This window comes from Silurus meridionalis, chromosome 19 (assembly GCF_014805685.1).
Source record: "Silurus meridionalis isolate SWU-2019-XX chromosome 19, ASM1480568v1, whole genome shotgun sequence".
NCBI classification, from domain to species: Eukaryota; Metazoa; Chordata; class Actinopteri; order Siluriformes; family Siluridae; genus Silurus; species Silurus meridionalis.
In genome coordinates, this window is record NC_060902.1 from 15761773 (window position 1) to 15774683 (window position 12911).

General features: G+C 41.1%; 1 protein-coding gene across 9 annotated transcripts in view; it reads right to left on the minus strand.

Annotated features, from left to right (window-relative positions):
- magi1b (membrane associated guanylate kinase, WW and PDZ domain containing 1b) overlaps window positions 1-12911 on the minus strand; it is a 130670-nt gene that overhangs the window by 53338 nt on the left and 64421 nt on the right. For all 9 annotated transcript variants that reach the window (XM_046874550.1, XM_046874549.1, XM_046874555.1 and 6 more), the window contains 3 exons: window positions 4298-4417; window positions 1541-1747; window positions 1-91 (listed from right to left, as the gene is read on the minus strand). The exon at window positions 1-91 is cut by the window's left edge and continues 114 nt beyond it. In XM_046874550.1, the coding sequence (XP_046730506.1) occupies window positions 1-91; window positions 1541-1747; window positions 4298-4417 (418 nt within the window). The remainder of the gene's footprint in view (window positions 92-1540; window positions 1748-4297; window positions 4418-12911) is intronic.

Below are 12911 nucleotides of genomic sequence, written 5' to 3' on the forward strand. Positions count from 1 at the left end.
CTCTCCGTGGTTGCCGTTGGGACGTTGTTGAGCCGCTGAGGTGGGGCAAAGGGGCGGACGGAGGGGTGCTCGTCCGGTTCACTCGAGTCTCCTAACACACACACACACATACACACACACGCACACGAGTTAAACGCTCTGACTAAACCCGGTACAAGTCGAACGCTTATAGAAAGACTCCCTGATTATATTCTCAACTGTTGCTCTGTTAGATCAGTTCACATCAATAAGACACAGGGGGTGGGGCTCAGTACACAGTCCTCACAGCCCCACCCTCTCATTTCCTGACCCATCTGGGGTGATCCAGAGTCGTTTACACTTACCTAACACCTCCGTGTCTGTGAGGTACACTCACACACACACACACACACACACACACACACACACACACACACACACACACACACACACACAAAATCAACAACCATGTCTCCAATTAGCAAAATGTGCTGAGGTGAGAGTCAAGAGTCAGAGACAGTAATATGTTTATAGCACGCACACACACACACACACACTTCATAAATGGATGGGGAATCAAAATTAATGCAAAAGAATGATATAAATTGGCGCATTTTTCCACCATGAATGAAACCAATTAGAAAAACAAATATCAACATAAAAACTCGGGTATTAAAGTAAGCAGGGAATTCCTAACCGGATTTTTTTATGTTCTATATTATTATGTCAGAATAATGAATAAGAGAGACGAGGCACTATGTAGGAGCGACACCACCATTACAAGTCCTAAACAACATACAAAAATTGAATACAGATTAACATGGCAGAGGCAGAGCTGTAACTTTCTGGAGACAGGAAAAAGAACATCTTTTTTTATTTTTTCAGTATTTTTCGGTGGAGTTTTTTTTCTTTTTTATCTGATTAAAGAAAGGACGTCGTGATTTAGTGTTGCGTTGAAGCTTTTCATTTTGCCTCTTATATTTATTAAGATTTTGTATAAAATTGTCAAACAAAAATGCACGCTGAATTAATCGTGCGTTAACAAAAGTAGTGCATTTAAAATTCGTTTGTTAACGTGTTAATAACGTTAATTTGGACAGCCCTGAGATATATATATACATGCTGATCCGGTAAATTATGTCTTTTTATGTCTGTTTCTTACATCCTGTAAAATGTATGCCGTAGGCTGCTGGAGGATTTACAGAGTAAAAATTGTAATTGTTTGGCGTTTCCTGTAACATAAGTCAAACTTCAATCCATGACTTGAGTGAAGACATTTATTCCCAGGGTGTTTCAATTGAACTCATACTCAAATAATACATCTTTTGATGTTATTACATATCAGGCTGAGACACATGTTTACTTTACCCTTCATTGGTATTTTACAAAAAGGAATTAATAATATATAAAATATACATAACATCCGAATCATCAATGTTCTTTTCAAGCAATGATACTGGCCATGGCAGCCAGATGGCATGCTTTTGTCTACCGGTCGGTCTGCCTGCCTGCCTGCCAACACACACACACACACACACACACACACACACACACACACACACACACACAAGCACGCCCTTACCTGTGAAGCTGCTGTTCATTTCAGGAAGCTCGTCCTCATCCTCTGTGTCGGCGGGGGCTATTCCAGCATTCTGCATCTCATTGTACGACTTTGAGCGGCGGGGCGTGGTCTCCTGGGGGCGCTGTTGGTCGTAGGGCGACGCCTCTCCGCCAATCACTTTAGCAGCGGGGGGCTGGCTCGACGGTTTGGGTGTTCCATAGTAGTTACCTTGGCAACAAAGGCATATCGGGAGTGATTTGTGGAAGAGAGCTTGAGCTTGTGTGTGTGTGTGTGTGTGTGTGTGTGTGTGTGTGTGTGTGTACGGGCACATAAGGACAGAGGAGGTGAGTGAAATCGAGGAAAGGCATTCTGGCATCGTCTAGAGGCTGTTGAGGAGGCTTTCGGTGATTTGTGGAAGGAGAGGACACGACGGACCAAAGTGATTCAGACAAACGTATTTCTTTTAAATAAACCATAAAATATACAAATAATTAGCATCAAATAAATATAATGTCTGTGTAGGAATATAATCCAGATATAAACAGCACGCTGCCTGGTCACACATCCGGCTCGGACTGTTTCTTTCTTCCCCTGATATGGGATTTATACTGAATTAAGCAGTTCGAGGTGATAAGCGTGATGATGGACTGCATTTCATCGGCACTGTGTTCAGATCTAACGATTTGCACAATGCTGAATACCACTGCAAATCAAAAGGAACTCGGATTTATTCTGGATGGACTGTTATCATCATAACTGTTATTGGGTTATTATTCTGATAGCGAGACACACACTGGCTATTCAGAATAGGAATCAGATGTTGGCACACACAAAGGAATGTGGTTCCAGCTGTTCATACACTACATTTAGAAAAGTATGTGGCCACCTGACCAGAAAATTGGTATGTGCTTATTGGACATGTTAGAATGACCTCCACTCTTCGGGGAAGATGTTCCACTAGCTTTTGTGGAAATGGAGGCTCTGGGGTGCAGTCAGCATTCCCATTCATCGTGTTTAATAGAGTTGAAGCGCTACGGCAGGAGATCTTCAACTCCTAGCCATGTAGAGCATATCTTCATAGAGCTGCCTTTGTGCACAGGGGCACCGTCTTGCTGGACATCCAGCGTCCAAAGACGCCTGATACAATTGTGTGCCCCTGACTTTGTGGTAAGAACCACCAATTGAGTTTAGTGGTGGTGTGTGTTTTCATGTGTAATGTTCTCGACTAGAAAACCATCTACATTTAACAAGATAAGTTTGGAATTAGACTTTAGTTTTTTTGATTGGTAGAATAGAGAAGGCAAATTTAGACTTTGCGAGAGTGCAGAGATAGGAAGAAAGAGAGGACAGGACAGTAGAAGGAAGAGACACAGAGATATACATAAAGAGGGGGGAAAAAAACGAGAGAGATTGAGCCAGAGGGAGACAGAGACAGATAGTGAGATTGAAAAAGAGATATTGGAGGAGAGAAATTAAAAGAGAGACAGTGAGGAGAGAGATTGATAAAGAGAAAGAGACAGACAATAAGATCAGCATAAATAGAAAAAAAAAGAAGCAGGGAGAGAAACAAAGAAAGAGCAGCCACACAATACAGACAAGGGGAAAAAGAGAGAGAGAAAGAGACAGTGAGAGAAATTGGAAGAGAGAGAATCAGTGAGACAAAAGGAGGGAGAAATGATTAATACTGTAGAGAGAGAGAGAGAGAAAGAGAATGAAAGATGGATAGGAATGGGTAAGAATAAACAAAGAGAGACATCAGGAAATACACAGATGTTGAGATTCGAGGCGCAGAACAGCAGAAAGACTGGACATAAATAATAAAAAGAAATCTGGAACACACAAAGCAACAGGGAGAAAAGGGAGTGGGACCGGTAGAGATGGAAAGAATAGAATAGGGCGTGAGAGAGAGGGAGTGAGAGAGAGAGAGAGAAAGAGAGAGATAGTGATGAAACAGTGTGAAATGTCCACGGTGTGTCCAGTTAAAGCAGCTCACATGTGCTGGACAAAACTTGCATTCAGATTAATTTCTCGAACGCCAACATGACGGTTCCTCTTAAAGCGAACGCACTGCTGTCTCCTGATTATGGTTGCAAAATTCCAGGAATTTTCAAGACTGGAAACTTTCCATGGGAGTTAACGGGAATAAACTGGGAATTTACAAAACTGTAGGAATGTAGTTGGAAAAAAAAATCTTGCAGGATAATTTTCAATAAAACACTCAGAGTTTTTGGTATTTTAGTTACATTTCTAGCTGCACATTCAATCAATCACATGCACACAGCACACTTACTGCAGGACCACTGAGGCCACGCCCCCTACATGCACTACACATCATTTCTACAATCCTGCACACAAAATAACGTCAAACAATGTCCGTCTTGGCGAGTATTCATGTAAATTACATTAATATTACAAACAGACATTTATGTGCACTTCTTTGTGACGTGTGTAAGATATTGTCCAACATAAATATACTAAGATTTAAATCTCAAAAATAAAATTGTATCAATAGAAAATATATATATGTGTAAATAAATACATATCTAAAATACATTTGATAGAAACTTCCCAAATTTCTAATTTCATTCCCATAAATTCCTGGAATATTTCCAAAATTCATTTCCAATTCCCATGGAAAAGTTCCGGAAAGTTTCAGGAGATTTACCGGAAATGTTCCACCCCTTTGCAGCCCTGCTCCTGACAGCTCGCCTCAGAAAGAAGAACCGGTGTGAGAGATTAAATTGAGACGCTTTAAAGAGACGGAAACTCAGCGTTTACCTTCGTAGGAGCCGATCTCCAGGAGTGTCCCGCTCTGCTCGAGCTTCAGGAAGTCCTCCACCGAGAGGAAGTTATAATCGACTCCGGGAACCTCTCGGTCACGAGGAGGGCGGGTCGTACCTGCGTCGATCAAAAACACAGGTGGGTTAGAGAAGTTACCTGGGACACAGGCTTTTTTCTAGAGAACCTGGTGAGGGAAGAGGTCATAGATTAGATTCCAATTCATGTATATGTATACGTTTTCCTTATAATTGTTAGTCCCTGATGTGTTAACCGGTGGAGACTGTGACATCTATACACTTCCTGGGATGGAATAAGGAACCCCATCTGGGTGGCACCTAATGTCCATTTATTACAAATTCAGCTTTGTTGAGGTGTCCAGCCATGTGTGATTAGATGCCGCTCGTGGTCCTGAGCCACTGTAGCAGACTGTTGACATTAAATCAAGTCCAAATTCATTCTTAATTTCATGGATCTCCGGGCCGCTGACGCGAAACCATCCCCAGCTGCACAGAGTGGCCTCCAATCGAAGAGAACATTAGGTTACATTCAATCAAAAAGATCTATAACCTTGTTTGTCACCAAACGGACACATAACCCTCTATAATACATCCATGAGTTTTGGATTAGGCGGCATTTCTGTCTTTAGGTGTCGTCGCAATCAGCTCCTTACTTTAGTATTCAGAGCACCGAACACACAGTCGGCCATTTTAGGCTCAGTCTCAATGGCAAAACCATTCTGGTGCACTGTGGCTACTCGCTCGTTCACACTATTTATACTGCGCCAATGTGTCCAACTCACCAGAAACGTGTATTTAAATCAAGAGAATCAAAGGACAGATAGAAAGATACTTCAGAAAATAATGTTTCCAGGATGGCTCGAGTAGCCACATGCACTAGGACCATAAAAAAATCCCAGAATGCACCCCAAAAACCAGAGAGCCTCATCGCTTACTGGGTCCCCATGCTGGAAATAATAAAAGCCCCTTAGCTTGATGATAAACTCTCAGACAACTTCCTCTACAAGTGTAATCTACATGTTTGTTGTGTTGGGGTTTATAAATAATTGTGTTTGTGCTTTTTTTTTTTTTGGCAGAGTCACAATTCATGTTGATTCTATTCAAATTTGAATAGAAGCTGATTGAAGTATCGATTGAAGAAAAAAAAACAACAACACTTGATGCTTAATAAAGACAAAAACCAGAAAGACCTAATTCACTATGGCTGCTGCCTGTTCAACGGATGCAAACGGCAAAACAGTGGCACAAGAGCACGTGGTTAATCAACCAGCACATATAAGATCAGTGACTAACAGGAAATGTGAGTAGGAACAAACACGTGGAGAGAAAAAAAGAAAAATTTCACTGAGTTAAAAAAAAAAAAAAAAGACAGATACACAAAAAATTAATAAACAAATAGATACAAAACAGACAGACAGACAGACAGAAAAAACAGACAGACAGACAGACAGATAGAACAAACAGAGGCAGATGTAAAAGATAGGGGTGTATGGAGACGGCTGATCCGCTGTGGCGACCCCTCACAGAAAAGCTGAAATAAGAGGAAGAAGAGATTGCGACACAGACAGACAGGTAGCCAGATAGACAGAGAAACAGATGGACAGACAGACAAAAACAGAGACAGACAAACATACAAAGAAAAAGAAAAAACTAAGACAGACAGACAGACAGACAGACAGACAGACAGACAGACAGACAAAGAAAAAAACAGATAGATGGACAAATAGACAGGAAGAACAAACAGAGAGGAAGAGACAAGATAGATAGATAGATAGATAGATAGATAGATAGATAGATAGATAGATAGATAGATAGATAGATAGATAGATAGATAGACAGACAGACAGACAGACAGACAGAGACTACTAATACTACTCCATATTGGAAAAATAGTAAATTTAGGTTTTGTTTTTTTCTTTATTTACAATAAATACGGATAATAAGCAATTATTCGGAATATGCACAAGTCGTTCCTACACATTATGCAAATGAGAAACATATGCAACACTCAGAACAAAGTGCATTCTGGGTGTATTATTATGTATTATACAACCTGCAGAACAATTTAGACGAAACTATATTTTTTGTGTTGGAGTGTGCGAGTCTTGCGATGCATTCTCTCTCTCTCTCTCTCTCTCTCTCTCACACACACACACACACACACACACACACACACACACACACACACACACACACACACTCACAGAAATACAGCACCTGATTTTGTGATGATCCCAGTTCAGAAACAGAACTCCACTGGGTCACTGGTGAGACTCTTCTCTCTCATCATATTTCCAAACTGACAGATGGTGCAAAAAAAAAAAACACGGGCGGCTGTTTTAAACTCTAATCATCCTCTACCGCTCGGGTTTTTATCTGCTTCAGGTCAGAATCTGAGGCATGTTCCCAGATTAGAGCCCACTGAGGGTGTGAATAAAGAGACCATCAGTTATTCATGAGGAACCGTGAATAGAACCACAATGCAGAAGCTGTGAAGCCACATGACAGAGCAGATCCAGGACTCTCTGAGCTGTGTGTGTGTATGTGTGTATCACTGCGTATGTTTGTCTGTCTCAGGGGCAATAAATGCTCAAAATACACAGGTGTGAAGATGAAAGAAGACATTGTGTAATTTAATTCCATTCAGGAAAGTTTTAGACTGTATATGAGAATGCTGAGGAAAAAATAGACCAGATGGACAAAAGTTTGTGGACATCCCATTCCACATTCAGTCGCCATCCACTGTGATAGCAACCTCCACTCTTTTAGGAAGATGTTCCACTAGATTTGTGGAGATCCGCCACGAGGGTGTTAGTAAATCAGGTACTGATGTAGGTGAGAAGGTGAGAAGTTTCCTGGGGTGCGGTCAATAGAGTTGGAGCTCTACAGCAGGAGATCTTCCATCACAACCCATGTAAAGCATATATTTATGGAGCTGGCTTTGTAGAACAGGTTTGGAAATTTCAATTGTGCGACTTTGTGGTGACAGTTTGAAGAAGAACCGCGTACGGCTGGAACAATCTAGTGTCCCAATACTTTTGCTCATATACCATATATGTGTAGTAACATATCTATAATGAATAAATATTACATCAAATGTTTTGACTTCTTACTTTTTACAGCTATCATTTTTTATTGATTTATTTTTATTTTTTTTGGAATTATTCTCAGCAAGATCTTATTTAATCAGGGATGTGTTTCGCTCTGGATTCGTAGAGTCTGCCGTAGAGCACTATGACTACAAATACTCCACACACACACACACACACACACACACACACACACACACACACACACACACACACACACACACACACACACAAATATGACCATTCATTCCTAATGTAATTAATCAAGCATCATCTCGTACGTTCTAAAAATGGAAGTGTGTCAGCACTCGAGGCTGCAGCTTCCGCGGACTACCTGCTCTCCTCCGGTGTCTCCTGAATGTCTCGCCAACGAGGAGCGGCTCAGATAAATGATGAAACGTCTTCGCTAATCAACACAGCTTATTCTATCCTTCTCTGGCTCGTCTCTGGGTTCAAAATCCGGCCAAGTCCTCATGAGGCTGGGAGACGATTCGCTGCAGCTCCAAGAGCTCATATCCTGGGCTTTTACACAATCAAGAAGTTCAGTCTCACAATATTAATTTAGTTTTATGTGCCTCACAGTACAAACAGACCAAAACAATAAACAATATATAGATAAAATACAGCCATTTGTGCTTCATGCTCAGGGGAAAATGTTCATATTTGTATGGTTTGTATCTTACAGAGATATAGTTAGGAAAGTGACAGCACAGTTAAGTAAGATGTTGGACTTCTGATCAGAAGGTCCCGAGTTCAAATCCAAGCAACAACAAGCTGGACCTGATTCTTGATGTCAGTTGTTTAGGATTGAGGCATCTGCCAAACGCAATTCAAGAGATCCAATTGTTCAATCAGGAGTCATGTATAAGACAGACCAACTTTTCTTGCTCGGGCTGAAATGAGCTTGTTACAAGTTCACAAAATATCACGCATTAAAATCATACTTAAATCATGCAAAACTTACTCCATTACAAGTTCAAAGTTTCCAAATCCAACACAACTGCACTAAAGATGAAGTCCTGGACACCAAGACACCACGTTAGCGACAAGCCAGAAACTAGTTCAGCTTTATGAGTATAAACTCCAACCATCCGATGCAATAAGCCTGAACAGCTGCCATGGCTAACAGCCCCCCACCCCAACACACACACACACACACACACACACACACACACACACACACACACACACAAAAACACTGGTGTGTGAACTTCAGCTGAGCCAAAACTTATCACTGCTAGAAAACCTGCCCTCAGGGGACAGCTCGAACTCTTGTGTGTATATGTGTGTGTGTGTGTCTCATATTCAAATGCCATATCAACTCAACTGTGGAATCTGCAAGCTGAGAAACCCAAGAAAGAGCAGAAAGATTTATAAGTGTTGCTCTAATGACGGAGAGCCGGAGTTAATAAAGTGGCAGCACATGCGTCCAGAGCACACCTGCTGGGAGTCAGAGTCTGGGCACTGAGACAGACACAGACACACACACATCCCAAATCTTATCAAATCCCATTTTTCAGACTGTAATATACCCACCTACAGTGCTGGATGGAGTGGTATGCACAGAGTGGAGGTTCATTAACCCCGCCCACTCTATCAGCTGTTACACAACTGAACGATTATCTACAAATGGCTGTCTCAAAGTGAGTGAGTGTGTGTGTGTGTGTGTGTGGGTGTGTATATAGCATCCCAGATTGCAACCTAATTGGTCAGGTCATAAAGCACTTGATCTCACATACCCATCTACGCACGTACACATGAGCTTTAAATGCTGAACCTGATGCTCCAAGCAACCGTATGACACACACACACACACACACACACACACACACACACACACACACACACAAAGCATTCTATCTGCTGTGAAATTTTTGCCACGCTACAAACATGTCACTTTGTAGAAAAGAGCTGTGTTGAGTCACAGTGAATCAGAGCCAGCAAGCTTCTACAAACTTCAACACCAAAAGCCTCAACACACACATACACATCTGATCATATCTGTCTCTCTTTCCCCCGGCCTGGCTGGGATATTGCCTCAGTTCCCTCGACTGATCTGGGATCAGTGTGTCATGCTGTTTGGGTCGTTTCTTATCGCTCCTCCGAAGACGACTCGGGTAGTGAATTACACTGTACTAGTTTACTCACTTTTCAGTCTTTCGTATTTCGTAGGTAAGGAAGCCAGGACTAACTCAAGGTTACAAGGGTCCAGACTGAAGTTTGACCAATTCATCGGTTTTTCCGATTAATCGGCAACGATAGTTGATTGCTGAAACTATCGGCTATTTGCCTAAAAATCCATACAGGTAGTTTTTCCGGGTTGCGATATCCACGAGAGTGGCCTCTAGAGGCGATTGATTGATGCCACGTCCTGTTTATTTTGACTTTTAAGACTGCTGTACCTTAAATTAGGTTCATAGTGCATCGTCTAAAGTTAACAGATAAAAATGAACATTAAGTTCATTTAAAAAATGTATTAGTAAATGTTAAAATTAGCATCCAAAATTAAATAAACACTTTAACAAACAGCACGTGATGTCAGTGATTGGCCTCCAGAGGCTGCACTCGTACTGTATACCGACAGTGAAACTTCTCAGCCGCTCCAGCAACCCGAAAAAACGATTTTTTGCCAATAGTTCCAGCAATCAACTGTCGGTAATCGGCCGACCGGTAGTGGACACGATAAAGGAAAAGAAGTTTGTCAGTCCTGTGCTCTGCTTGTCTCACTTTTATGGATTGTGTGTGACAAAGCTAAGCTAAGATTTGCATGTGGGACTGATGCTAGCCAGGCAGACAGGGGGATACATGCATTTTTAATAACTTAGCGCACTCTATATCAATGCAGGCTTTTTTAATCAAGTGACAGTCAGGATATAGAGACAGCAGATAGCACTGAAAACACACATCATGCTTTGCTAATAATACATTAAAAATTAAATGTCTATTATACGCCTGAAACATTCGGTAACTGATCGTTGGACAATATCGAAGATACAGGTCCGATTTCCACGTAGTCTGAGCTGTAATAAGCTGCAAAGCAACACACTGGGAGTTCAGGAGGTAAAAATCCACTGCTGTATTTAAAACAAGGCTTTTATAAAAGTACCAGCTCGAGCTCTGATGTGCAGCCACTTCTAAAAATAACCGGGTGTGAAAAATCTCTTTTAGTTCGCCTGTTAAAGGGGAAGAAGAAAGAGGCCTTGAGTCTCCGAAGCTATCGGTTCGCTATGCAAACACATGACCTGCATTTACACACACACACACACACACACGATTTCCTGATGGAAGCGGTTCAGTGATCAGCCAGGCTTATGCTTATTATAGGATTCATCTTTGCAGGGTTCCAAGAACTGAGGGCTTATAAACTCTCTGGTTTTTACTAAAACACTATATTGACATTGACAAAAGTTTGTGGACACCACATTTAGTCCCCATTTGCTGTTATCTTCTGGGAAGATGTTTTAACAGATTGTGAAGTGTGTTGTGGAAATCTGTGCTCGTTCAGCTAGGCGTTTTGATGGTTTCTATAGCCGTGGCATCATAATGATGGTGTTAAGGGGTGAATTGATTCAGATAGGACACCTCTGAAGATTTGGGTTTAAATGGTTGGCCCTTTTTGGGATACATATTTTTGGAGGTAGCACATCCAGTCTTCAGCACTCCATTTGATGTGATTGATTTATTTACTGTAACTGCAGCAGCTGTTTGGACAAAGTCAAAATCCATGAAATTATCATTGCTTGAAATATGCGCGAATAAAAGAGACAGCGGAAAAAAAGAGACAAAGATAGCAGACAGTGACAAATGGGAACCCAACTGTGTGGATTTCTTTGGGGAGCTGAAAGAGTCTGCATTCATAATAGAAACTCGGAGCTGAAGAAAGATACATCTGAGCCCTCAAAAAGTCATCCCAGGCTACTCGGGCAGGCTCGCGACCTCAGATAACCCTACTGCATCAGGACAATGGTACAGGTCAGAGAGGCAACATGAGAACCTGGATGCTGTAGAAGGTTGAGGAGGCTACATTTGAACCACCGTAATCTGGTTCACGTAGAACTTTGTGAAAACAATATGACCTGGGAATGTTGTTAGATAGAATTCCTGCCCCACAAATCGTGCGTCTGACTTAACTGGTCTCATCCTGGTGAGATGCTCTAAGGCAATCTTTCCATCTACTGGCTTGATCAGAATAAAACCATGAGGAGAAGATCAGCTCAGAGCGTCCTACTCCATCTCTCATCCCTGGGAACACTCTGGAACCAGAGATAAGAGCAAGCGTTCCATTTTGAACTTGTTTTGATCGGCACTTGGTGTATCTACTGATCACCAACATACAGCATCAGTTCAACATCAAGCAGAACATTTACAGCGGAATAAATGATGAAGAAACTCCAGACTTGAACTCACCACAACACACGTGACCTCATTTACACCATTTTTATTAAGTAGTTGAAAAGGTTTTGTGCTCGTAATCATTGTAATAGAAATCAATCAGTGTTTAAGTTTTAATATCATTCTATTAATAGATCAGTGTGCTGAGAGTCACAGAGTCTTTTCACATAAACTGAGGTGATTAAGTAAAGAGTCTTGTAATAAAAATTATAACAGGAACATTATAGTTATAATAAATCATAGTACTTTGGATACTTAAGTACATTTGAAGGCAAACACTTTTGTACTTTTCCTCAAGTGAAAGTTTAAAGCGAGCACTTTAACTAGAGTCGTATTTTACTGAGTGAATCTCCACCACTGGTGAAAACACACAAACCCTTTGTAAGTGCTTAAGTGAGCCTGCCAGCACTGAGAGATTATGTTACATGATGCTATGGTCTCCTAACTGCATCAGTGTTAAGAGCATGCGTATTGAAGAGAAGTCTTCAATCCAGAGCCTCTGCATGAAGGTGTAATAGTGAAACAAGAACTCAGAAACACGTTTGAGAAATGATCGAAAATGTAGAACATACAACAAAGAAAGGTGTGGACTTTTGACACTTTTTCATGATCGCAGATCTGTACATGAATTCCGTTGCAGACACAAGGTTAAAATATCATCAGAGGGGCTAAAAGAAACACCACTGCTATGGTGGACTTAAGGCCTAATAGTCACTTCGACTGACTTTTCTCCCAGACTTTTACAGCAGCGCATGTATGACAATCAACACAATGATAATGATGCAAGAGGGATACATTTGGAATCTCTACAAACTCTAAAAAGTGATCAATGCCAGGTGAAGCAGGCTTTTCCTAATATTACACAGCCTCTCTGCAATACCTTGACCCAAAATAATAAAAAAAAAAAATCTGGAGAACTACATTATATTAGACATTGTTATTATGCCATGTTATAAAGCCACAGACAAATCACACATGATATACCCACTATAACCACAAAACCAAGAGTCTTTAATCCCAAATGCCTTCTGGTAATCTTAACTGCATACACAAAAAGGACTCCCTTACTCCAGAGGAAATCACAATCTAAATTCAGCTCAAATTCACACCGTA